This window comes from Melospiza georgiana, chromosome 1, assembly GCF_028018845.1.
Source record: "Melospiza georgiana isolate bMelGeo1 chromosome 1, bMelGeo1.pri, whole genome shotgun sequence".
Classification (NCBI taxonomy): Eukaryota; Metazoa; Chordata; class Aves; order Passeriformes; family Passerellidae; genus Melospiza; species Melospiza georgiana.
Window position 1 is genome coordinate 30909978 of NC_080430.1, and position 25144 is coordinate 30935121.

Sequence of the window (25144 nt, forward strand, 5' to 3'; positions counted from 1 at the left end):
TTTCTTTAGGAAAAGGTTAACTTGGATCCCAGCCGTCCACACAGTTCCTCTTATGTAAGAATCATAAATGTACTAGACAAGATGGTCTATAAGCAAGTTGACTGGAATTCTTCTTGATTGCATCTCAAATCAGGAATGACGACTGTTCAGGTGATGACAGCATTCCTTGCTTCAGTTGCTGGATTTAAAGGTGGCAGAAATGTTTGCCAAGAAAGGTGACTGTCAATAAAAAAAAGAAGATTGCCCGTCTTGGGAGATGGTGGTAAGAAAGCGGGCTGCTTTATTTTCTGATCTTTTCCTTCAGCATTTGTGATTTGGAAAATTTGTGTTCCTAATACACCAGGAATTGAAATCAGTCACCAGAAACAGATTGAAATGCCATCTCTTAGTGGAAGACTTAACAGTTGTTCAGTGTTCCCATTATAAGGAATGGTTTCAAAATGCAGAGCCTGAGGGTTAAACCAAGCTCCTTTACCTCTTTTTACACATGCTTCAAGCATCTAAATCACTCAACAAGCATGCCATTTTTCAAGTGTCTTATTTTCTTTCCACAGAATTTCAAAAGCCCTGTGGGAAGTGCCATCTATGGAGTATAATTGATATGGACACTCTTCTGAGACTATTTTTGTTGTTATGTTTCAAGATAAAGGCAATTGAGTATTTATAGGAAAAATAAATACATATGCCTTTTGCAATGTGTTGTAACTGAAAATTAAATATTTTTCTACTCAAATTTTGGCATATTTCCTGGAATCACTGAGCTTTCAGTAACGGTTTTAGTTAATATTCTGCAGCCTACTGTTGCATTCACCGCAGCTGACTTGAGCTCAGAGAGTTTGTCTTTATTTAACCTTAGAGAGGAATCCCAGGCTTGCTATGTAGTTGGCAGAGCTGTTGGGAAGGATCTGCTGTGGACTGCATTGGAGAGAGCTGAAGACAGTGTCTGAACTGTGCCTGCTACAGCTTTACTGCATTGGTGATATGAAAATCCTGAAGAATAAGTGAAGTTAGCCTTTACCAAACTCTGATTAATATTTGCTTTCATTGTCAATCCCTTTCCTTCTTTGTCTAATATTTTTATGAATCCTGTTGCTTAGATCCTGCGTCCCACTGCTCCTGGTGATGTTTGAAGTTGAGGGCACTGATTAGGTCATTAATTTTTTACCTGCAGAATCTATATATATACACACATACATGGATTTGTGTAGAGGGGGTTAAAAAACATAAAAAGCCCCAATGAGAGTAAGCATTCTGCATCACCTTTGCTCTCCAGAGTCTTCAAATTGCAATGGTGTGGTGGTGGAGGGAAGATGCTTCAGCTAAAAGTCAAAGCTTTTAAAGACGCTGATTCTGATTCTCTGCTCCATTACACATTTTTCACACTGACGTAGCTCCACGGAGCTGCTTTGTATCTTTCTTGTCAGCTAGTAGCAAGTAAGAATGTAAAGGGCGTGTGGCATTAGGACTGTGAAACAGACAGTAGCAAACCATTCAGTTTGACTGGTGATCCTGCAGTTACTTCTTTGGAATAATTTCATTGATGAAGTTGATTATTACTTAGTTCAGTTTTAAGACAGTAATTATCTCTAAAAGTTACTATATGCTATGTTAGCAGTTATTAGAAGTATTGGTGATAGCCTTACTGTTAGCAATATTTATGCCAGGAAATAAATGTTTGTCTTTATTTGTGGGTAAACATTGGCACTGAAATTATATTAAATATTATATATTGATTTCTATGGATTCAAGTCTAGAACTACCCTAATATTTGTTTTCTCTCACATTAAGGAATGAGGTTAAGGTCAACTTGATGAAGTAGATATTTCTGTACTAAATTTATTATTTGAGTGTGTGAAAATTCTAGAAAATGTGTAGCTTACCAAACTGAGCCTGGTTTCAGTTGCAGATTTTACTAATAGTGAAAGGAAATTTCCATTGTTAAAAAAATCCATAGGGCCTCCCTTCATGCTACGTTCTCTGAAAATGAAGAAATGCGATGCTGGTCCAAGATGGGAAGTATAATCAGCCTGAATCACTGTGCAGATCTGCAGAGGTTGATTTTCAGCTAGTATCTGCAAAATAAGCTGCAGGGTTCAGTTTGCAAACGCTATTGTGAACCAAACCCTGCGGGGCTCAGTTTGCAAACACTATTGTGAACCAGACCCTGCAGGGTCTGCTGAGCTCCAGTTACTGCTCCTAGTAAGGCTTATTATCCTGTCACAGAAGATGTAAGAAAATCCATCTCTCCCCTTTAAACATGATAAACCTTTGTCACCTACAATGCAATTAATGTTAAAAATAGAAGAGTGCTGATGATAAGATTGTGGCTTGCAGGCAATGAGCCATTGTCCAAGTACAGGAGACTTATCTGGCGGGGCAGTCAGCCTACACGGTTTGCTGTCAGTTTGCTGATTGCCATTTCTCTCTGGGTTTGATGAAATATTCATGCCTTTGCTCTGCTCTCTGCAAGCACTATTGATTTCTTGTATAAACGTGGCTATATTTAGTCTAGACAAATGGAATGTGGATTGCTGCTGAATAAATGGGATGAAAGGCTAGGGGTTTGCCTGTCCATTTCTCTTGGTCGGTGGCAATTATTTATAATCAAGAGTAGTTTTTGTAAGTTAAAGGTGATTTTTTATAATTTAGTGATTAGTCTCAGAACAAAAGTAAGCACTTAGACACAATCGTTCTGTTGGGATAGTGGGTTAAGAAGCCAAATTATGCTGTGAGGTTTACAATCACAGTTATTAGGATTTTTTAAAAAGGCCCAGAAAAGTGTATGTTTTCAGAATTTTGAGAATAAAAAAATTGTGATCAGTGGAAAAGATTTGATGCCTTTTCCCTTATTTTTATAAAATCTTTTGCTAATAGATCATTTTACCAATGATCATACAGTTCAGTCCTCTCTCCATTTGCTGCAGTTTCAACTTTTACTGCTTCAATTTTGCTGTCTCTGCTTACTAGAATATTTCTGTTTCGTTTTGGTTTTCTCCTGGAAACAAATACAGCTGCAGCAGAGAAAAAGGAGAAAATATGCTTAAAAACCTTTTTCCTGAATCATTTCCGACAGCATGTTTGTTTTCAGTTAATAATCTTATTTTCCAGGGAAGATAGTGGAGGAATAGGAACTAGGGTGAATGTGTTTGTGTTTCACTGTCCTCTTGTGGATGGAATCAGAACTGCTGGGCTTTAGTAGAGACCTTCAGCTCTATTTATTTTCCTCTTGTAGATATGCTGCTTGTTAGTCTTTTGCTCTTTTGAAATAGATAAAGTTACACGCACTCTCTTCGCTTGATGCGAAAATCAGGGCTTTATAGGTATTGTAGTGAAAGTGGTCAAATCTCTCTGTTTTTGTGTCTTTTAGTCCCTTTGATCTAAATTAGGAGATAGAGGATACAGGATCCTCCATTAAGTAGTTTAATGCTGGATTAAGAATTTATAACATCACTACAACAATTTGAAGTAATTCATTTTCTTACAGGCCATATATAGTGTGCTATGCATGGTGCTCACTTTCCCAAAAGCTGTATTAAAACTTGTCATTTTGTGTGTCAAATTATTGCCCCATGTTATACGTTATTCCTCTGTGTTTGCCGGGTATATTTATATGCAGTAGCCACGTAGCACTGAGTAGCTTTTCATGTGTAACAGTATCCTCAGAAAAATCTACCTACTAGCTTTGCAAAATCTCTTGCAGTGCAGTGGGAACTGCAAGGCCTTCATCTTATGCTGAGCAAGCGCCCTGAGTGTTTATTGTGTAGCATCAATAGTGCCTAGGAGATTTTCACTAAATATTGCTCCGTGGTTTTAGAACCTGGGTTGTGTGTTAACCTGTTTAGCAGAATATTAATCTGGGAGTATTTTTTCAGAGAATGGAAAGGAAGTGCTGAAGATTGCATACGGCATAGATTGCGTTAAATGTTTTGAAAGGTCTGTACATTGAAAGAGTCTTTGAGTGAAATGGGTCTTTTTCCCTGTAGGAATGCTCTCTCTTCTCCTTCTTCTGTTGTATTTACCATGTCTATGTTTTGTTGTTCTGTTCCCCCAGTGGATGTGAAGTCGGAGGTTCCCGTGGGGCTGGAGCCGATCTCCCCGTTAGACCTGCGGACGGATCTCAGGATGATGGTTCCCATGGTGGACCCCATTATGCGCGAGAAGCAGCTGCAGCAGGAGCTGCTCCTGATCCAGCAGCAGCAGCAGATTCAGAAACAGCTGCTCATTGCAGAGTTCCAGAAGCAGCATGAAAACCTGACCCGCCAGCATCAGGCCCAGCTCCAGGAGCACATTAAGGTAGCAACATTTTTCATTTGTCCCTTACTTTATCTGCAAAGTCAATATGCTAAGCAGACACAGAAAGGGAACATGGCTGAAAGGTTTGCTGTGACTGAGAGATGGTGTTTGAGTGCTCTTTTCTCTGTATTGGGGTGACAAAAGACTTTTAAAGCAAAACTGCTGGCAGTGACTTGCTTACAGCAGACCAAGGCAATACTGTGAGAATCACTGAGCTCATGAAGCCACCACATCCACCAAAGACAGAACTACCTATTTTACAACCTGGATTTTCAGCTGAACTTCAATGTGACTGGTTTTTTGGTGTATACTGTTTTCAGTGTATTAAAGCACTGCTTTTTTGGGCTACTGAGTTTTTGACCACAAATCAAATTGATAGAGACGTGCATAATATTTGCATTTTTAAAATGGAGGTAGACCCCGGTAGTGTTGTGTTTTTAGTCTTCTCTGAGCTTCCTCATATAATACAAAAAGAAAATGATTTATTGCATGCACTATGGCAGGATTGCTATAATGGATTTTGACCGGGAATTTATGATCTTGCCTTTCATTTCATTTTTTCCCCTCTTATCTACTTGCCATTGTGCTGCTGTGTTAAGCTTCCACTTGACAGAGCTGACAAATGCAGCAGAGCACAGCAACCAGAGTTAGGTGGTGCACAGGCAAAGAACAATGTGAAGTTTCCAGGCATCTTTGCCAAAAGAGAAAGAAGTGAAATCAGAGCAGCAGGCTGCTACCTGACACTAGAGTCCAGTTTGGTGACAGCCAGTAATGCATTGTGCCGCTCAAAAGTCAGTTAAAAGATTAAAAGAAGTATAAGCATAAAAGCAAGCACTTTTTTTTCAGTTACTCAAGGGGATTGTTTTAACCTGGACTGACCTAGAAAACATTGCAAGCTGCACTTTCTCATGTCTTTTTGTTCTGTGCAAGTTACAACAGGAACTACTAGCCATTAAACAACAGCAAGAACTCCTTGAAAAAGAGCAGAAACTGGAGCAGCAGAGACAAGAGCAGGAACTGGAGAGGCATCGCAGGGAGCAACAGCTTCCTCCCCTCCGAGGCAAAGAAAGAGGACGAGAAAGTAAGAGCCAATGTACCATGAATCCTAATAAGAAATGAATCTATTCCCCTTTGCATTCTCCCAGCCAAAATGAACTATGAACAGGAACCTGAAGGAAGCCTATTCCTGTGTGAAATACGCAGGTCGAGAAGTCAAGACTGTGCTTTGAGAAGGGCAGGGCCACCCACTGCACCCACAGAAACACATTTCTGGTTTGTGTGCAGACTTGGAAGGCTGCAGGAAAACACAGCTTGACAGACTAGCAGATATGCATCTCAGGAGTCAAGCTCTTTGTATAAAAAAATGAGAAAATTTGAAAGCATAAAGATTCACATGAGAACTTTCTGAAGAACTTATTTCTTAATACAGAAAGCCGTACAAAACAGCAAAAATTTAAATTAGTTGCTGAGATTTGTTTCAAGACTGAAAATAAAATGAAATATTCAGGAATATCTTAGGATTAATCTTCTAAATATTTTGCTAGGACTTTTTCAAACTGTCTTGTGTTTGTTCTTGATGACATTTCTTGAGGCGTAACCAAGAGGTTTTTCTAGCTTTTATAGCTATAAAGAAAATAACTATAAAGGTTTGTTAGGATTTGGTGCTCACTAGAGGGAGACAGATACAAATAATTCTCTTTAGTGAGGTCAGTTGGAAAATCAGGTTGAAGTACAGTATGAAGATATTCAAAATGAAGCTGCCACAAACAGATACTGTTACTTGCCCTACTTAATGAGCGCAAGAACTAACTGACAAAGACTGAAGCAGAAAAGAGCTTTTTGTCCTTGGATAGAAAAAGATATCACTTCAACACCTGTAGGTGTACCATATCATAGGCTTTAGAAATTAGGGTGTCCATGGTGCTCCTAGTGCTTTAGAGAACAATGAGCCCATAAAAATGTTTCCATCTTATTGACCTAGAAATGTGAGGGTGTGGAAACTGCAGGAACAAAAGGTTCCTCTACGTAGTATTAAAAAAATCAGCCTCCATATGAACAGTTAGGCTTTATTAGTGCTCCTGCCAGAGGAAGAGCAGAGATGTGACCTCAGTGGTTCCCTTCTCAGTTTGAGCTTGCTGGGTGGCTGCTCAGGATGTAGCAGCCAGCCAAGAAGCTTGTGATCCCTCCAGGCCCAGCCCCAGAGTTTGTTGGTGGTGATGATCTCCTTAATGAGTAGAGGAGGGAAGGGAGGTGTGGGCAGGGGAGTTGGAGTATGAAGCAGAGCAGTAGTAGAGGTATTTTGTGGGCAATAGGTCACATGGGACATGCTCAGCATCTCAGCTGTGGTGTGTCAGGGTTGGGTAACCAAAAATACTTAGAGTACCAAATATGCCTTAGTGCTGCACCTTTGAAAGAAATGATGTTTCATCCCTTTTTTTGTCACTGATTATTGAAAACCAAAATATTTTTTGTTTTCATATTTTTTTTTTCAGTGAACACTGTTTTGGCTATGAGTAAAGAAGCATGTCTTATACTGCAAGCTTGGCAGTTTAACCTTACAATGACATGCTCAACTTTTTGTTCTCTATTGAGCTGGCCACCAAGAGGGGCCAAAATGCAGTGTCTCCTGTCTTCCAGACTTTGCACGTAGAGGCTCTTAAGGGGCTCCAATTAAAAGAATCACTGCTGGCTCTTTCTGCAGTGTTCTGTTTGTAACCAAGACGGTGTTCAGAGGACAATTTTGCTGTATTACTACTAGTACTTTATTAAAAGAAAAAATATTCGTTACTGAAAACTCAAACTGACCTTTTGTTACTGTCTTTTTAGTTCTATTGCTGGTTCTGTATTCAGATTGTTGGAAACTATCAGGAAATAATTTAAATTCTTTAGATACATCTGGCCCTGGATAAATGGCCTCATCTACTGTTGAAATATTCCTTATGACTTCACTGGATTTTTGGGTCATGGCCAGCTTCAGGCTTCCACAGACAAGCATTTAATCCAAATGTTATCTCATTTTGACTTTTTCTACCAATAGTTAGTTTATGGTTTGCAAAACTTCCAGCAATAAGGCACAGACTCTTTTTTGGGGTTTGTTTTCTTTAAAAAGGCAATTTTTTTAAAGTAAAGATATAACACGCATTTAACTCTGTATTTTTTAGGGGCAGTGGCCAGTACAGAAGTGAAGCAGAAACTTCAAGAGTTCCTGTTAAGTAAATCAGCTACAAAAGACTCTCCAGCAAATGGGAAGAATCATTCCATGAGCCGTCACCCCAAGCTCTGGTACACGTATGTTCAGTATTAAGCTGCTTCCTTGTCTTGTTGAGGTATCAGCTAAAACTTGGCAGAATGCTTTTCCAGCAGGGGTGTTGAGAGTCTGCCTCCAGAGCAAGGCTGCAGTTCAACCCAAAGATTAGCAAAAAGCCAGAAGTGTTACATTTCTGGTTGAACTGAGGAGTATTTGGTGCTCAGTGATGAGAACTATACTGAACAAGACTCTCTCAAAAATCTATATAATTGTTTTTATTTCAGCTGCTTCATCTGTAGCATCTATAGCTGTTGCTATCACAAATTTTACAACCATACCTATTATTTTTCCAAGTATCTTAATTTTTTGCAGTTAGAGCAACTTTGTGTTTGTTTTACTTGGATTTTGAATCAATCACAAAACATTTCCTCTTGAAGAGATGCTGCTTTGCTTCCAGTGAAGTTGCTTGAATGATGTTAGTAATTCACAAGGATTTTGAGAAAGACTGTGGTCATTTAACTTTTCTAACTCAGAATTTTAGTATCCAGACTGCATATTCTTATGATAGCTTGTCCTTGACAAGAATCTGCTTAGACCATGGAAGCGAGTGATTTTGTTGAGTCCTTCAAATGGTCTATTGACGTGTTAAGAGTTTACAATTTGCAGTTTTTACTCCCCACATAAATGAATCCAACAAAATGAACTCTGTCTGCATTTCTAAAAGACTTAAATGTCATGCCTGCATTGACCTCCAACAGGACAAGCAGAAGTGCATATGGTACACTAGATTTCCATCTTTTACTTATTCTTTTTAAAATGGATTGCCGAAGTTTGGCCCTTGGAGTTTGCATTCTGAGCTAACCAGAGCATTTTGGTGAAATGACTTAATATAAAGTTACATTGTGTTTGGTGGAGATACAGTATTTAACTAATTTTTTCCTTCCAAATAATGTGTAAAAGTCTCTTGAACATGTAAGATTTTTGGACTAATAATCTGAGCCTCAGATGGCTGAGTATGAGGAGCTCTGCAGAGGATGCCTTCTCCTACACTACAGAAAGTAGTATTTCCTCTCATGACAGAGACATATTACTGATTAACCACACTGTGTTGGAAAGACAAGCAGAGTCTGTAAAAGGCCAAGTAAAATAATGTTTAGATAAACATAAAGTTTGAAAGTTTTTCTCCTTTCCCTCTCTCCCTCTTGAGATAAAAAAACAACTAATCCTCCCCCCCTTCCAAAAAACAAAAAGCAAAAAACCCAGCCCCTGTTTCTGAGCCACATGATGCAGTTTCTGTGTGGTTGTTCAGAAATCTCTGCCCACAATATTTCTTTCATCCAGCAGTTGACAGAAAACACTCTTCAACTTGAAGCTTCTCTGCTGACATGAGTGCTATGTGCTAGGAGAGTGCTCACAAAATTTACAAATTGAACTTAAAGTCAAGGATTCGTTTACCTTGTCCACTAAATAATTTGGGGGAGGAATTATTATCCAAGAGATAATAATTCAATATTTCTGGTTCCTTTATACAAGCCCTCCTGCCCTGAAAATCCCCCACATTTTGATAGAGAAGGTTTGATCAATATACATCTATTTGTACGTGATAAACATGCCTTAAGTGGCTTTTGCTGTGTGTCAGCTGATTCATATTAAAAAGCAACCACCTGAAGTGGTCAATTCCCCAAACTGGAGACAGACCCTGTCTGTAGATCAGCATGAATCTTATCCTATGTGACTTCTGTAATGAGTGCAAAAAATGTGTTTTTGGGAATCCCAAGGAGTTCCATAACTTACTGTAAGAGTGAAATTGGTTACATGAGCCTGTGGTTTGTGCACACTTAGAGGAACAAGAACATAAACACAGCTGAGACATGTACAACATGTGCGGATAGTTACTGCTGGTCACCTCAGTGACAGCTAATTTGTGACCTCTGTGTCTGCTGCAGGGCTGCCCACCATACCTCACTGGATCAAAGCTCTCCACCCCTGAGTGGGGCCTCGCCACCATACAAATATACTTTACCGGGAGCACAGGATGCTAAGGATGATTTTCCACTTCGTAAAACGGGTGAGTTAGCGTCGTTTATTCGAGCCCCTTGCCCAGCAATTCTCCCACCCTTTCTTTTAGCCAGGCTGTCCCTCAGCAAGGTATATATCATATTCCATAAGTTCAAGATGATGCCATGAGTAAGTTCAAAGATCCAGACTGCATGTTTCCAAGGTCAGCCTGACCACATGGTACCAAGAGTTGGTGTTTCCCAGTGCTGACAGCTAGTGCAGGCTTCAGTTCTGATAAATTTTGTTTCTAAACAGATCATCATTTCATGGATCTTTATTTTTGTTGCCTTTCTTCTGGCTTTAATAACTGTGTCTGCCCTGCTTGGTAGATGAAGTATCTATCTCAGATGGTATTCTGCTTTTAGACAATGTCTTCCAAGGCATTTTGAGGGGAAATAATGGAAAGAGGAGGAATTGGATTAATGTTGTATTTTGTGTCATTGATTGGCAGCATTTGTATGTGTATCACAGAATATTCTGAGCTGGAAGAGACCCAGAAGGATCATGGAGTCCCACACTTCAATGAATAGTTCATATGGGGGTCAAACCTGTGACCTTGCCATTACCAACACTGTGCTGTGTCCATTTTGCATCTCTTCTGACACATAGAAAATGTTCTTGTGAAAGTTTTAGAGTATTTTAGAAGATCTAAAAATTGAATATATTATCTTCACAGCAGGTGAAATGTAGACTTAGCTTTTTCTGCACTATAAAGGAAGCTAGAATGGCAGTGGAGTCCATGTGGCTGTTGCCTCAGGACCTTGGTGCACTGCCTGGTATCCAGGAATGCAGGGAGACACTCAGAGGAGGGGGGAAAAGGAAAAGAAAACATTAGATCGCTTATTGCATGAGTCTGCTGTTGAGTGATATAGTTACGTTCAGAGAGAAAGTCTGACCCCCTACTGTGCTAACAGCCTTTGAATGCGATTTTGCCACTGGGAGATTGAAAACTAACTGCAAAACTGACTTGAAAAGAAGTGGCATTTGGAACCAGAAGATATTCAGAGAGAAAATCCAGCCTGTATCTAATACTTTTGGGCAGACTCTCTAAGCTCATATTATATCCCCAAATATTTTCAAAGGAATGGAAGCATGAAAAGCAAAATGCTAATTTATTCTAGCTGAATTACCCTTTGTACAATATGGTGGCAATATAACAAGATTCTATAAAATCTTGTTCAGGCTGTTCAACATAATAGGCCCTTATGTGGTTCTCTGTTTAATACCACCATACAACATATATTTTCTATGCCAATAGATTATACATTTTCAATTTTTGAACAAAAGGATGCATTTTGCATCTTCTAAATGCTATGAATTCATCTACATGTATTTGAAATGCAAGCTTTAATTCTTCTTCCATGTCTATGTATCTTAAACATTATGATTGATATTTATGATGTGTCAGCCTGTTGATCTGTAAAACAAAACATTTTCAGACTTTGTAACAGTAAAGTTCTCGTGCAGCTGCTAATACTTTTATATCTCTGTGGGGGTTTCAAAATATTCCTTAATTCAATTCCCATTGTCTGCATAAGAGGACTATAATATAATTAAATCCAGATGTTTTCTATATGTTATTCCAAATATTTGGGCATGCAGTGCATCAGTTCCAAAATTGAACAAAGGACATGATGACTCTCTGAAAAGATATCTACTGAATAAATAGACAAATACTAATATAATCATTAATATAAACGTTTCTATGACATTGACATAGTGATTCTGATAAGCAAATATAATGAAGTGTACAGCATGTTGTATGTTACCCGCAGAGGATATTTGATATCTCTCCATATCCGTGAAAATAGCAACTGTTAATATCCTGTTTACACATCCAGTCTCTCTGTGTGCTAGAGATGTTTAATTCCAGTCTTAGCAACATCCCCACAAAGTTTTCAATGATTGTTCATCAGGCTGAGTGTAAAAGCAACAGGAACCAAATCGACACAAGTCAAATGACCCCAAACTGCTCTGGGTGGCTCTAGGCCATCCTCCAGGCAGAGGGGACATTGTGGAGCCTGTGCCGTCCTCACGGGACCTTACTAGACAAAGGTGTCCCACGAACACTCATGTATATGGACAGGCTGTAAGCCTGCAGAAATCTGACCTTTGCCATGAGGGGTGAACCTCTTTTCCTTCCCTTCAGGCTATGAACTCTTATTGCCACTGGCTCCTGGCAAACCCTCTGTGGTGCTGAACCTGCGTGAAGTCAGCAATTCATATGAAAGCAGACCCCACATTCCTTTCAGCCTTAAGAAAGGAATACCTGTTGTGACTTTTAATTACAGCTTTGTTTTGCTTTTTAGGTTACTTTTTTTTTTTTTTTAATCTTTATAATACAAGATACAGAGGTATATTTTTCTTCTCCAACATTGTTAAAATGCTCTTGTAAGATAACTCTGATTGAATCAGGTACTCTGAGATCAGATTTAATGGAAAACAAGGCTGAATGATTCTTCCCTGACATCCTAATGTGTTTTTCAGTGCTAAGGGAACACCAAGTGTCACACAGGCATAGTAAATCATGAATTTTGCTTGTTTACTTTCTTGTTCAGTAATCCACTTAATCTTTGCTTAATTAGTCCTGAAGTGACATCTCCATTTTAATCTTCTAAAAATTAATTCCGAAGGAATGGTACAAAGGAAAATGTTTTCTGCAGCTTTTACACTTCTAGTGTCTAGAATGGTGGAATGCTTAGATAACTAGGAAAACATTTAAGAGTCTTGCTCTGTCAGTGTGTAGGTACCAGAGTTAACATCCTAGTGCAGTGACTGTGGTTACTCAACAAGTCTCCTTTCTGTTCCTTTCTGTACAAGATGCAGCAGAGGTTGTCAGCAGTGGGCTTCAGAAAGTTTAGCTGCATGGAGGATTGGGACTGTCCTAGGGGCTAGAGGCCAGGGTATGCAACTCTTTGCACAGCTGCATTCAGATGCTTGGTGTTGACAGACTTTGAAAAGAGTAGAGCAAGGGGAGCTATTGCTTCACTGGATAGATAAATACACCATGAGAAGCTACACATCTGTAGCTATGAGCAGAATTTAGTGTAAACAGCATAAGATCAAATTTTCAAAATCCCCAAAACTTGCACCATGGTTACTAGTTGTAATGTGTTTTCTGCAGAGCACCCAAAAGCTTGAGCACCACATGGCTCATTAACTTTCAATGAGACTAATGTGTCTAAATTACCCAGAGAGGTCTGAAAATACCTCCCTATTACTGAACACTTCTGAAATTCATACTGACTGTTTTAAGAGCTCTGATGGGAGCCATGTACTTTTGAAAATCTGATCATTTAATAAGGGGAACTTTTGCTTGTTGAGCTCCTCTATTCTGTTACTATCTGTCCAGGAAAATATTATCCTCTTTATGAGGATACACACCAAAAAATATGGGTTTGGTAGGGTAGAAGAGCTTTTCAAAGAATTCTTTTTTCTATTTTTTCTTCTACCTTTTCAAAATGCAGAAATTCTGGCAAATGGCCCAAAAATTTGCACTTTCTCCAGCCTTAAAAATTTCATTTTTTGTATGCAAGTGTTGATACAAACCAGCAAAAGCCAATATGTTCCATCAAGGGTTAGCTCTCTGGCCTAAGCTGTATACTTTTTTAAATGATGCTGTAGATGGAATTTCTGCGTTTTGTTTCTTTTTTTGGAAGAAATTCCTGGGGACATCATCATATCAAGTATGAACTGGTTTTTCTTTCCTGAGTTTAGCGCAATCATGGAAGAATGGGAATGTCAATCAGTATTTCTATTTATTTTGATTTTGTGCCAGTTGAATCTTTCTTTGCAGATGGAGTTGTAGGCTTACAGCTTGCATTGTGCTTAGGGATCTGAAGATCTCTCACAGTGTAACAATTTGAGAAGATGTTTGTAGCTCACTTTCCAAAAATTGGAAGCATATTCAATGGAAACATAGCATAGGGGTTTTTTTAAATAACAAATAGTACGAGGTCCTTCCTTGGATGGGAGAAGTTGTGCAATTCCATACAGGAAAAAAGAGGAGATGAAGGATTGTTTAATATTGTGATGAAAGAGAGGAAGAAGTTTGCCCTGCACAGCCGTGAAGATCACTCTGTAAAACCCATATTAAATTAACCTGATTAGGCAGTAGAATAACAGTGTAGCTCTTGTGTAACTGAGAATGAAAGATTCCTGAGTGAGAACTCAGCAGACGTAATATTTAAGAAAAGAAATTAATTAGAATATTTCCTTACTGTTCTTTGTGCATTAGTGACTCGGTAATTTACTGTGGCAGTTGAAGATCAGAAGAAAAGCATTTTGTGTGTGAAGGTTTTTCTCCTTCCCCCTTTTGTGCCACCAAATTTTACTTCTGTTTGCATTTTCTAGGAAAAACATTCTTTTGTGATGTAACACTATATGAAAAAAGCTGGATTTCTTTTGGTTTTTATTTTTAAAAAACAACCTTGGAGTATCCCAAACCCTCAATTACCATGTCTGCCAAAATGAGGAAGTCCATCTCAGTGGAGAGAAGTGCTATTTTTCTCTGAATTTATGAGCAAGGACAATAAATGGGAGAGGCACTTTGTTTATTGAAGCAGGGAAATGAGGCAAACATATGATTCTCCTAATTTTATCCCATTTTCCAGGGATGCTAAGCATTCCTGCCTCTCCAGACTCCATGTTTTCCTGGGCTGGTGAACCATCTCGACAAATTTGGAATAGATAATGTGCTCAGAAGAAACCAGTACTTATCCCAGTGAGAAGGAGGAAAGGTACCCTAAACTTGACTCCTCTTCACCAAACATTTTCAGCCTTCCCAAATTCAGTATCAATAACTTCAGAGCATGTAATTAGTAGTAGGAATTTTTAGACAGAGAAAAAGCTTCCAGTTGCAATTGCAGAGTGAATTGGAGGCAAAGCTCCCGGATTCACATAATGAACAGTCCAAGCTGGTGTCCAGGCCCTGGGAGCCAGCAGCTCCAAGGAAATGTGATGTGGTTGTAGCTACAGTGTGGGGCTGCTCTTGTCTCCAGCCCATCAGAGCAGGGGCTGAGGAAGGATGTCCTCTCATTCTGATTGAGCTCAAGTTAGAGGAGAATTTATTTGAGATATCTTAAAACTAAATAAAAACGAGTGCTAGGGTGGGTTTAATGACACTGTCAAAGAGAATAGAATGAGTGTATGTATGTTTTGGTATCATGAAGGCTGCCAGGGCCTGCACCAGGGTTCAACAGGAGTCATCACCAGAATGATTCTCATGGAGACCATCATAGTTTTTCCATCAGTGGAAGGTTATTCCTCTAATGCATTTTATTTAACACTCATTTTTAATTGCAGAAAGTGTGAGTGAGTAAAAAAATTGCTTAGTTTCCAGATTCAATGTCTTTTGTTTTTAGCAGATATCCCACTCTGTGTATATATGTCATGTTCTGTTTTGCCAGTAATTATTCTACAACACTACCAACCCTTTTTCAAATGAAACTAATGAAACAATCTTGATCAAAATACTGTCTTAGTTCTTTTACTGACCAGTATATAACCAAAATTGAATTATGAAGTTCTGCTTCATGTGAGTACATAAAAGCTTTCTTACACTGTGTATGTTTTCAAAACTTCTTTGTAAATTAGCATTAAGAAATGCCTTGCATAACTTTTTGATAAGCAAGTAATCAGATACTAGACACCTTTTTGACTTTTGAACCTAAAGAAACCCCTTCAATAAGCAACAGGGAGCAGTCCTAAAATCTAAAGCATTTTAAGAGCATAATGTCCATTGAAAACAAAGTGGAATGTTTTTAATGGGTATTTCAAAGCTTATTCCCTCTGGATAAATAAGTTACAAAATACTGCATATAAAATTTGAGACTCTTTGAAGTCTGTAGAAACTGTCCTGTTTGATTTCAGTGGGGCTAGGAATTTTCTTCCACTGTATCTAGAGCAGGGACAGTTGAAAACCTTTAGAAAAGTAAACAAGAACATCTAAAGATGAAAAACAGGGAAGTGAAAAGTGGAAATCACATGGTATGGGATCATCCAAAATAGAAGATATCAGTTAGCAAACACTGCACTTCTCCAAAATCCTGCAAAACATAGTTTCACTGAAAAATCTATTCAAACCCACAACTCTAATTAAGGGGTTTAGCTGCCAAATAACATGTTGTGGCTAAAGCCAAGTGAGTATTACACAGCCATTCATGAGCAAAGGCATAAGCTTTGTACTTTGCTTTTGATTTTCTCATGGGAAAGTAATATAAATGAGAGTTATACCTCCCTGTTGGCTTTAACTGTTAGAAATGCAAAGCATGCTGAAATTGTACATAATTCTCTTCCAAAGGAAAGGAAATAGCATTTCAATGGTTTTCCTCAGTGTCTCGTTGAGTTATGGTGGTGCACAATTATTCTTGTTAAATTACTCTACCAGATGGAAGGTTACATTGTGTATTTAGCTAATTAAGTTGTAGGGGACTGGAATTATATCCCAGAGCATAAAGAATCTATCTAAAAGTAAATTTATTTTAATTCTGTGTGTTTGTGAAGGTGTAGTATGGATGTCCAACTAAGACTTCAAACGTGGGGATTTTCTTCTCACTTTGCTGAACATGAGGAGATGCTTTCACAAAGTTGGCCTTGCCTACAGAAGTTCAAGAAGACAAACGTGTTTTGAATGTCCAAACAGCTTTGGAGCCAATTTAATCTTAATTTTTTTTTCAGTGGGGCTGAATTGCCTTCCTGCTTTTGAGATGAACTTGGCCAATGATTTTCATCTGCTAGGAGAGCAAGATATACTGAGTTTTGGTTGCTTTTGTTTTCTTGGCACCCTGTTGCCTTTGGACAACTCCAGATTCAGCAGTCTATACCTAACCAGCTCACATTTACTGATGACACTGATGCCCTCTTAAACTGGGGGAGAAGATGATGGTGTTTCATCATGAATTTCTGAAGGTTGATGAAATATTGGACTGTACTTTTTGCCTGATGTCAGTGAGTTATCATTGCTGGATAGTTTCCTAGATTAAAATCTGTGGGATTTAAGCACCTTGTGAACTACTTCCTTCTTTTATGGGGCTTGGGGAAAAATATAATCGTGAACATGATTATTCTATAAAAATAGATTATGTATCTAGGGGTCAAATGGTGACCATGGCAAAAGCCTTGACTTTGTGGGCTAGGGGATTATCTGTGACAGTTCTTCACTGAACAGAATATTTTTTCTTGGGATTCAGTGGATTTGGGAGGAGGATTTAGACTGAAGAGTGGGATTTGCTATATTTGCAGAAAGTAGGATATTGTATTCCCATCACTTCTTCCCAGCTAGAACTGACTGGTGTAGATGGCCAGAAGAAAGGGTAAGAATTACCAGTGGGGACCTAACTGGAAGGACTGCCAGTCATGCATATCTTAATTTATTTATTGAATTACTATGATTCAAATGAGAGATACCCTCTATTCAAGCATCTTCTTTTCTCCTCTACATCTCCTGAGAACTCAGATGAGTAGGCTCCAGAAAGTGCTATAAAGGTGTAATGAAATTACAGAATTTGATGAAGTGGAGAGAAGATGAAAATTAATTTTAAACTATCCTTATTCCTTAATTCTATGGTTCAAGCTAGTATAGTAGTATTTCCTTTTTAATCCCCTACTTATTATTGGAAAAGGATATTATTTTACCTTTAAGAAGATTAAGATGAACCTGACATAGTAGTGAAATGTCATGGTTTCAGCAGACTTGAGATGTAACAAGGATTCATAAGGCCCGGTAAAACCATGGCCTTCTTGAAACTGCTGTAGAACCCTGTGGTGCAAATGCAAGGAGATGATCTTTCTTTGCTAAAAACCCAGATTTATTAAGAATTCTTTTGAGAGATCTGTTCTTTTGCCTTATAGGTTACACAAAGAACATATATCAACAGGAAATAATACATCATACTGTTCAGATATTCAAGATCTCCAATTTTGGCTAAATCCAAGCAGTACAAGAAGTAATTTCTACATCTAACTCAATAAATTATGCTAGAAAGATAATGTTTGTTTGCGTGGATAATGAAACAAATATTTTATGTTTCATACAGAACGCAGTGAATAACAAAGAAAACTTAGATATTTAAAATAGCTTCAGGGACTATTTAATGTTTTAACTTGCTTTAGAAAATTAATGAAAATTTTCTGATCTTGTTAAATTAGTTTCCTTAGCCTGAAGTGAGCAGAAGGGCTGCAAGATCCCCTCTAATCTAATTAGTTCTTTTACCATGTGTTTCACCAAACCTGTTTTTTTATTTAGGGCATGGATATTTACCTTAGTTTGAAAAAATAAAGCATTCTACCTTTTACAGAAGTAAAATAAAGCAAAGGACTAAAGGGCTTCACATAAGACCAGTGCTCCCAATAAAGTGAATGGTTGTACAGGAAACAGTTTCAGTGGATCCTGAAAACACATTAGGTGATGCAAGCCAGAAAAACAAAGCATCTCCATCCTGTACTGCTGTATCTGGTTCTCCTGCCTTGTTGGGACCACCCAGCAGTCAAGTCCATGTAATTCTTGGAAGAGCTTTAGAGGGCATGTGTAAATAGCTTTCACTCTCATTAATCTAATTTAAAACTCTCTCAGAAGTGGCATTTTCAATAACCAGAATTGAGAAGTCATTGAACCCACAGAATTATACTGCATGCAAATTTCTACCATCTTCTAGTCTGTCATCCAGTGAGGAGAATGTCCACGTGTTACATTGTCCAATATTGTCTTCCAGTGGTATATGGCCTTCTACAGCAAATGTCGGTCAGTCATGTATGAAGGCAAAGAGGCTCATTTTGCCTGTGCTTTATATAACCATGTGGAGGTGGCTGAAGCACTCTGTGGCTGCCTACAGGAATCTACAGAGCAGCAATCAGAAACTTCATCCAGAGCAGAGAATGGTTACATGATTGTGAGAACCATGTGCTGTAAAGGCTGTGGACCACCAGGTCTCTCAGGACTCATTCACAACTCTTCACAAAGCAGCTGAGGAAGCTGGAAACAGCTTTTGTCCCTGACCCTCTCTCTGCCTCTCTGGCTTTCTGCCAGGCTTTGGTTGCAACCATAGTTTTGCTGAAGATTATGTTCATGTTTATCCTTTCTGGTGGTGCTTAGGGCTACCTTTTGTATTTGATTCTGCCTCTCTCAGCTGTAGGGGAAACTGGGAATTTCTCCTTAGCCCACAGCTTTCAGACCAGCTTCTTAGGAGCCTAAGATATGACTGTTCTGGTTGGTTTTGTTGCAGTATTAATGTGGGATTTGACTTTTTCCTTGGTCTCCAGGTCCTGGCATAGCATAGGCAGGTAGGCTGCTTTATTATTTACTTTTATTGCCAGGGTGACTGGGAACCCACAGCACCCAGGAACCTGTTTAGCTATGCAATGGACCTGACAAAATGAGGATCTGTTCACAGTGTGGTTTTTTTCCAATTCTTCCCCTCCTGCTTCAGGATAAATCAGAACAGAAATTTCCAAGTTATCTCGTGATGCACATGCAGTATCTTCTTGAAAATATTCAATTGCCAGAGTGCTAGAAAGAAACTTGAGAAAGGATAAACCAGTAGTGATGGCAATACCACCATTGTGCTCACCAGTGTCATCTTAATGTTTGTTTTGCAGTTCTGATGGCCTGTACCCACACATCATCATTTTGTGCTGTAACTTTGAGCTATCTTAGGCATGGAGTGTTATGTTTGTGTGTTGTACAGCACAAAATCCTTGTCCATACGTGGGTCTCTAGACAATAGTGTTAAAAAAAAAGCAACCTATGTGGTGTGAATAAACAGATTTCTTGACTCTGTATTCATTACTCATACTTGTTAGATATGAGCCAGAAAAAAACTCCTGCATGGAGTACAGTGTAGAATATATTCAAATCAGTACATATGACTCTTCACAGCTTAAAAAAACTATAGCTAAAGAAATAGAGAATACCTGTGAAGATTTGCTTGAAGATCTTGAAGTCTTTTGTTTTTAATTTTTTTATGGTGACCTCATTATGTTAGGGAAGTTCAGGTTGCTGTTTTAAAAAGTATCTTAGTGATAACAGTTGATGCCTGGGCAGTGGTGGACAATTTATCTTTCTCAAGGAGGATGTCAGTATTGATGCTGTTGCTCATGCTGGTGTTGGAATCTTTTTAGCCAAATTTAGCATCATTTTCCTCGACTGCCCCACAGCTTTTCTAAGCCAGCCTGCTTGTGAGGAAAAGGAAATTCTTTCACTTTAGAGCCTTTAGGAAACTGGACAAAAGCTCACTTTCTGTTCTTCAGGCTTCTATATAGGGCTTTAGCCTCAAGATGAGGACCTGCTTGCTATGCACCCTCTCCCATCCCCCATTTCCTGCCTGGCTTCATTAAATGCTGATTTGAAGTTGGCACACACTCTTCTGATACAAAAGTACTACTGTGTTCCAGGAACCATCAGAAAGTAGTGCATTATTGTCTTTTACATTCTCTTCATATATGTCTTCTCCCCATGCGTAAAAAGGATTTTCATTCCTTCTTCTTAAATATCTCTGTATGTTTAATAAAAAGAAACAGTGAAGAAAAGCACTGTCAAGAAAACCTCAGCTCATTTGGGAGCAATCTGGCCCCAGGCTATATTATTTAATGCTAGAATCTGCAAATTGCTAATATTAAGCAGAGCGGAGTGTAGAACATAATGACTTCACTGAATCATTTTGCTATCTCTTTGCTTGTATCTGAGCATCATGTTTCTAGCAGAGACTAGTTTGTTTCAACTATCAGTGATAGCTCATGTGATGAAATTATTGTGTACCTACATAGAAGCCTGTATATTTCCCATTTTTAACTGTACAGTTACTTTATTCTTTCTTCCTCTACAAAGCCACTGTAAAATACAAGAAAATTAATGCAGACACTGTTTTTCTCCTTCACCAACAGCCAAAGTTCATAGTTCTGTAGACACAATTACAAGTCATGGCGAAATGTTACGCAACCAATCCTTTGATTGCCTGTGATATCTTCTGCTGTTGTTTAAACTAATCCTTTCTGTATCTTTCATATCTGTTTCCTACTTAGAATAATCTAAAGACCAACATCAGTCCATAATTATCAGCACTAAAAAGAGAGTAAGCCAGGTAATAGCAATAAAACTGAACAAACCATATTACTGCAACATCTCATTATTCCAAATTATGCTACATCTACATAAAAAAAGTCATTTTCAGACTAATCTTTCCTGAAATCCTCTGAAGCAGATCGCTCAAATGAGTACCAGCTGATTCCCATTGAGAACAATGACATGGGCTTTGATGGCCTTCAGAGGAAATAGCTTTGTCTTTTTGTTTTCTTTGCAACAAAACACTTTCAGATAATCTATGTTCACTTTCTCCAAGTGTAAATTGATTATTATTTGTTCCAAAATGCTAAATATAGTAGAAGTGCAAAGATTTGTGGAGCAAAGAGGTTAGCTAAACAGAGACCAACTAAACCAATATCAGCTGTGTACATTTCTGAGTAAGATTTTAGATTCACAGCCCTACCAACCAGACTGCTGCCATGAAAATTTGCTATGCTGTGTTCCTCATCCTCATGGCCACATTCCTGGCCATGTGCTCTTGTTTTTCTCTTGTCTGTGGCATTTGGGCTCCTTGGTCAGATGATTCAATCCACTACAGCTGGAGTCATCAAACACAGCAAACCCACACCATTCCACACCTCCAGCACTTAGAGAGGCCTCTTCTCCTCAGGAAGGTGAGACACAGGATGTCTGCTTTCTGGGGTAGAATTAATCTAGTTTTGAGTTCTGGTTCCCAGTGGGATGGTTAGTGTGTAGCAAGTTAGCCACGTGCATTAATTTTCTTGCTGTGTCAGTGTCTTGGTTCATGGTTGAATCACCATATAGATTCCCTGATGGTCTTTTCAATAATTTTGTGGTATTACTGTATCAAAAAATGGTACTTCTTACTGCTTGAGAAAAATACTCTGCAGCAAGCTAGGGAGTAAATATTAAGCCTCAAAACTTTTTTTGCATTGACTCTCCATGTGATAGTTTTCCCCATGGAGATGAACATAGTCAGCTGTGGCAATGGATTAATTAAGCTGAGCAAAGGAGCAAATAATGTACAGTAAAAATACTTACAGGGTGGTTAATGCAAAACAGTTATTTTGAACATTACCCCTCTCTAGAACCACTTCTAAGAGCCACTAGTTAAAGTATTGAGCCAAATACTCATTTGAAACATAAGGCAAATTAATTAATTATAATAATTCTAGGCCATTTGCTACTAAGACTTTCTGAGAGTATTGCAAATACTATGGGAACAATCTAATTTAAAAAAAAAAGTTTTGAAAATTTTATTTTCACTTTTTTTCACATTGCTAATGATCATATTTCAGAGTTTAAAGGACTATAACAGTTTCTAAATGATCTTACGTATGTGCTGTGAGGCAGTCAGTGTGTGTATACATGTGCATGCTTATAATTCCAATCCACAGCTCCATATTTGAAGCTTAAAATATTTAATATTGCCTTTTTAACTGTCAGAAGAGAGTTGAAAATCATAGATGTCTTATTACTGCCCTCATTTAGGAGTGCACTGAAGCACGTAGGATTGCTGTGATGGTCCATACCTCTTGCAGTGAACAATAATTCTGCCCCAGCCTTGGTGGAGCAGGGCGGTTCAGTGTTCTCTACAGTCACACCCCAAGCCAATGCCTCAGCCACTGCTGGGAATCAAGAAACCAGTGTTCAGTTATTCATTTTTTTCCATTCAACCAGATATCCTCAAATTGCCTAGATTTGTATGTTTTGTCCACTGAAACCAGAATTCATTTTGCTAGCTGTTGAGTCCTAGTAAGTACCATGTTAGGAGCTGGCAGTGTCTCAGGGAGAAAACTCAGGAAAGTCAGAATTTGAAGCAGACACTCTTCAAACATTATATTTGATTTGTATTGTGGGGTTTATTTTATAATTTTAAAACCACTATCCTCCATGCCATTTAATATTAAAATTGATTATTTCCATTTTAAAGTTATTGCTGTTTCTCATGCATCTTCTCAGATGGCTCATAAATTCATAAATCGACTTTAAAATTTGTTTTCTGTTCTTATATGATGGATTCAGATGCAGAATGTGATGGGAATTTGGTAAAAATAGAAAGGGAATTGCTGTGACTGAGGATGAAACATTTACATAGGAGTGAAGAATTTCTCCAGTGAGTGTTGCAGAGGATTTGTATCACATTCATCTGTCACGGATGCACAGACAGAATGTGTGCAGACATATTCTCATTTTTAAAAGCACAGAATAGTAGAAATGGAAATGAGTGTAAGTGCAAAAGGAGTGAGTGCCTTTTCTTTTAAATGTCATCATACCTGGTGAGATCTGTGATGGCAGCATATACTGTAATCATAGCCTATTATAATATTTTATATTTTCAATTTCATTGCAAATGGTATCTGAGATAGTAAACAAGTCATCTGTATTTTATTGTCAGAACCATTCATCCTAACAGTGGTAGTAGCTGATAAAAATAAATTTCTAGTTAATAGGTTTATTATTAAAGATTTCCAATGTAGTTCTAGCCTGTGTATCTTGGTCTGAAATGTATTTAAGGCACAGGGTGTTCAGAGGGCAGCGCAGCATGTGACAAAGGTCAGCGTGTGACAGCAGGGACTGCTGGTCAGAGCAGCTCTGCAGCTGTGAGGTGCAGCCCCCTTGCCTTCCAGTGACCATGCCCAGCCTCCCCATCCCTGAGAAAACAGGTGGGACAGAAGGAAAAAAGGTGTGCATTGTGACATGAGGGAAGGGACAAGCATTAGAAGTGTAGGATTGAGTTCCTGCCCCACAGTGACCAATGGTGTAATTCTGAATTGAGTGAAGATATAATGTATTTTGTTTTCTGCTAACTCTTTCTTTGAGGCTGGGTTTAAGTCTGTGCATAGGAGAGAGAGCTGACCCCAGTTTTTGGCTTTCTCTGTTTTGAGATATTGCTTAGCCAACCCTCAGTTCCAGAAAGGGAAATATAAACAAATTCACTTCCACAATTTCCTTTCACTAGCTCTTAGCAGTCTGTTTGATAGCAGTCTGTTTATTTGATGAACAAATCAATGACTACATGAAACACTTCATTGTGCTGAAAATCCTACAAAATAAAAAGTACAGCAGAGCTGGCCTTCATTTGAAAAGACTGTATCCATTAAGGAAACAAAGGTGGAACTTGCCCAAGGTGCATTAAATGTAATCCTAGGTTTTCTGGGAATCAACCCTACTTCTTCATTTTCAAAGCATATATTTTTCTCTGTAAATGTTCTTAGGACACTGTCATAAATCTAGTTGTTTGGTGTGTTACTCAGAAAACACTAAAGTTCTGGGCCTAAAGTTGCTGACCAAGAAATGTTCTGCCAGCAGGGCTTGTCGTAATTTATATTTCTCAGAGAAATCAAAAGGCACCAGTGGAGGCTAATCTCTGTTTCTGCAATTAACCTTAATCCAGTTATAGCGTTCCAAGTTCCAATATGTCTTTTCCAAGTTTTCACCTAAAAGAGAGATAAAAATAATGTAAATTAAATTTGCATTCATTTATTATTAATAATACATATGGTAGTAACAATAATTAATGGGCAACTTCAAAGTTGCAATGGAATGAGAAAAATGCTGGGATCCCAAGCACTTCAGCTCTCTTTCCCAGCTTGCAATGTAAGATGAAGTTGAGGAGCAACAGGATGACTGAGAAGGTTGGGCAGTAAAATCTCTGCCTCCAAGCCCTCCTTGCACCAGATGAGGTCCTACAGGGTCAGTGGTGTCTGACACAAGCCAGGAATTGGGAGAATATGTAGTCACATATTTTCTTCTCTTCATTTCCAGCTTCAGAGCCCAATTTGAAGGTACGTTCAAGATTAAAACAAAAGGTGACAGAAAGGAGAAGCAGTCCTTTGCTCAGGAGGAAGGATGGAAACGTCAGTTCATTCAAGAAGCGTCTTTTCGAGGTGACAGGTGAGTAAGGATGGGGAAATTCTGCATCAGATGCCACAGCTCACAGAATAGTGGTGGTACTTCAAAACTGAAACTGTTTGCTAAATCAAATGAGCATTTGCAGTATTTGCCTTCATCCTGACCATTCTTGCTTTGACTTTGCATTGATACTTAGTGGATTTGTGGCTTTTTCAGGCGATCAGGCCATATCTTTGTGCAGTCAACTGTTACTGGTCTATAAAACACATATCTGAATTCACTTGATATATCAGAATTATGTCACACCAAGATGGAATTAAAATACAACTTGAATAAACACATTGGTTTCCCTGTATGTGCAATTCTTGTGACAACTTTACACAGTATGTCATGTGTGAAGCTGGAACAGAGATGTAAATATAAGCATGAAAGTTACTAAATAAAGTATTTTTCTGATAAATTATTTCCAGATTATAATTTTTCTACAGCTAATTTATTAATTCCATTTGCTGAAGCCTGTATGAGGTTCTTGATATCCACTTCCTTAATTTTAACTGATTTCTTTACACACACTTACAAATAAGGTATAAAGCAAAATAGTTATCAGTTGAGGTCTTTTCCTGATGCCATTGAAAGAGCAGAAACACTAAAGC

The 25144-nt window shown here is 38.4% G+C and overlaps 1 protein-coding gene across 13 annotated transcripts in view; it reads left to right on the forward strand.

The window, feature by feature from the left end:
- HDAC9 (histone deacetylase 9) overlaps window positions 1-25144 on the forward strand; it is a 454940-nt gene that overhangs the window by 224382 nt on the left and 205414 nt on the right. For 7 of the 13 annotated variants that reach the window (XM_058035907.1, XM_058036403.1, XM_058035984.1 and 4 more), the window contains 5 exons: window positions 4052-4293; window positions 5224-5374; window positions 7455-7581; window positions 9487-9608; window positions 24405-24533. In XM_058035907.1, coding sequence (XP_057891890.1) covers window positions 4052-4293; window positions 5224-5374; window positions 7455-7581; window positions 9487-9608; window positions 24405-24533 — 771 coding nt within the window. The remainder of the gene's footprint in view (window positions 1-4051; window positions 4294-5223; window positions 5375-7454; window positions 7582-9486; window positions 9609-24404; window positions 24534-25144) is intronic. The other 6 variants (XM_058035821.1, XM_058036490.1, XM_058035653.1 and 3 more) reach the window with 3 other exon arrangements.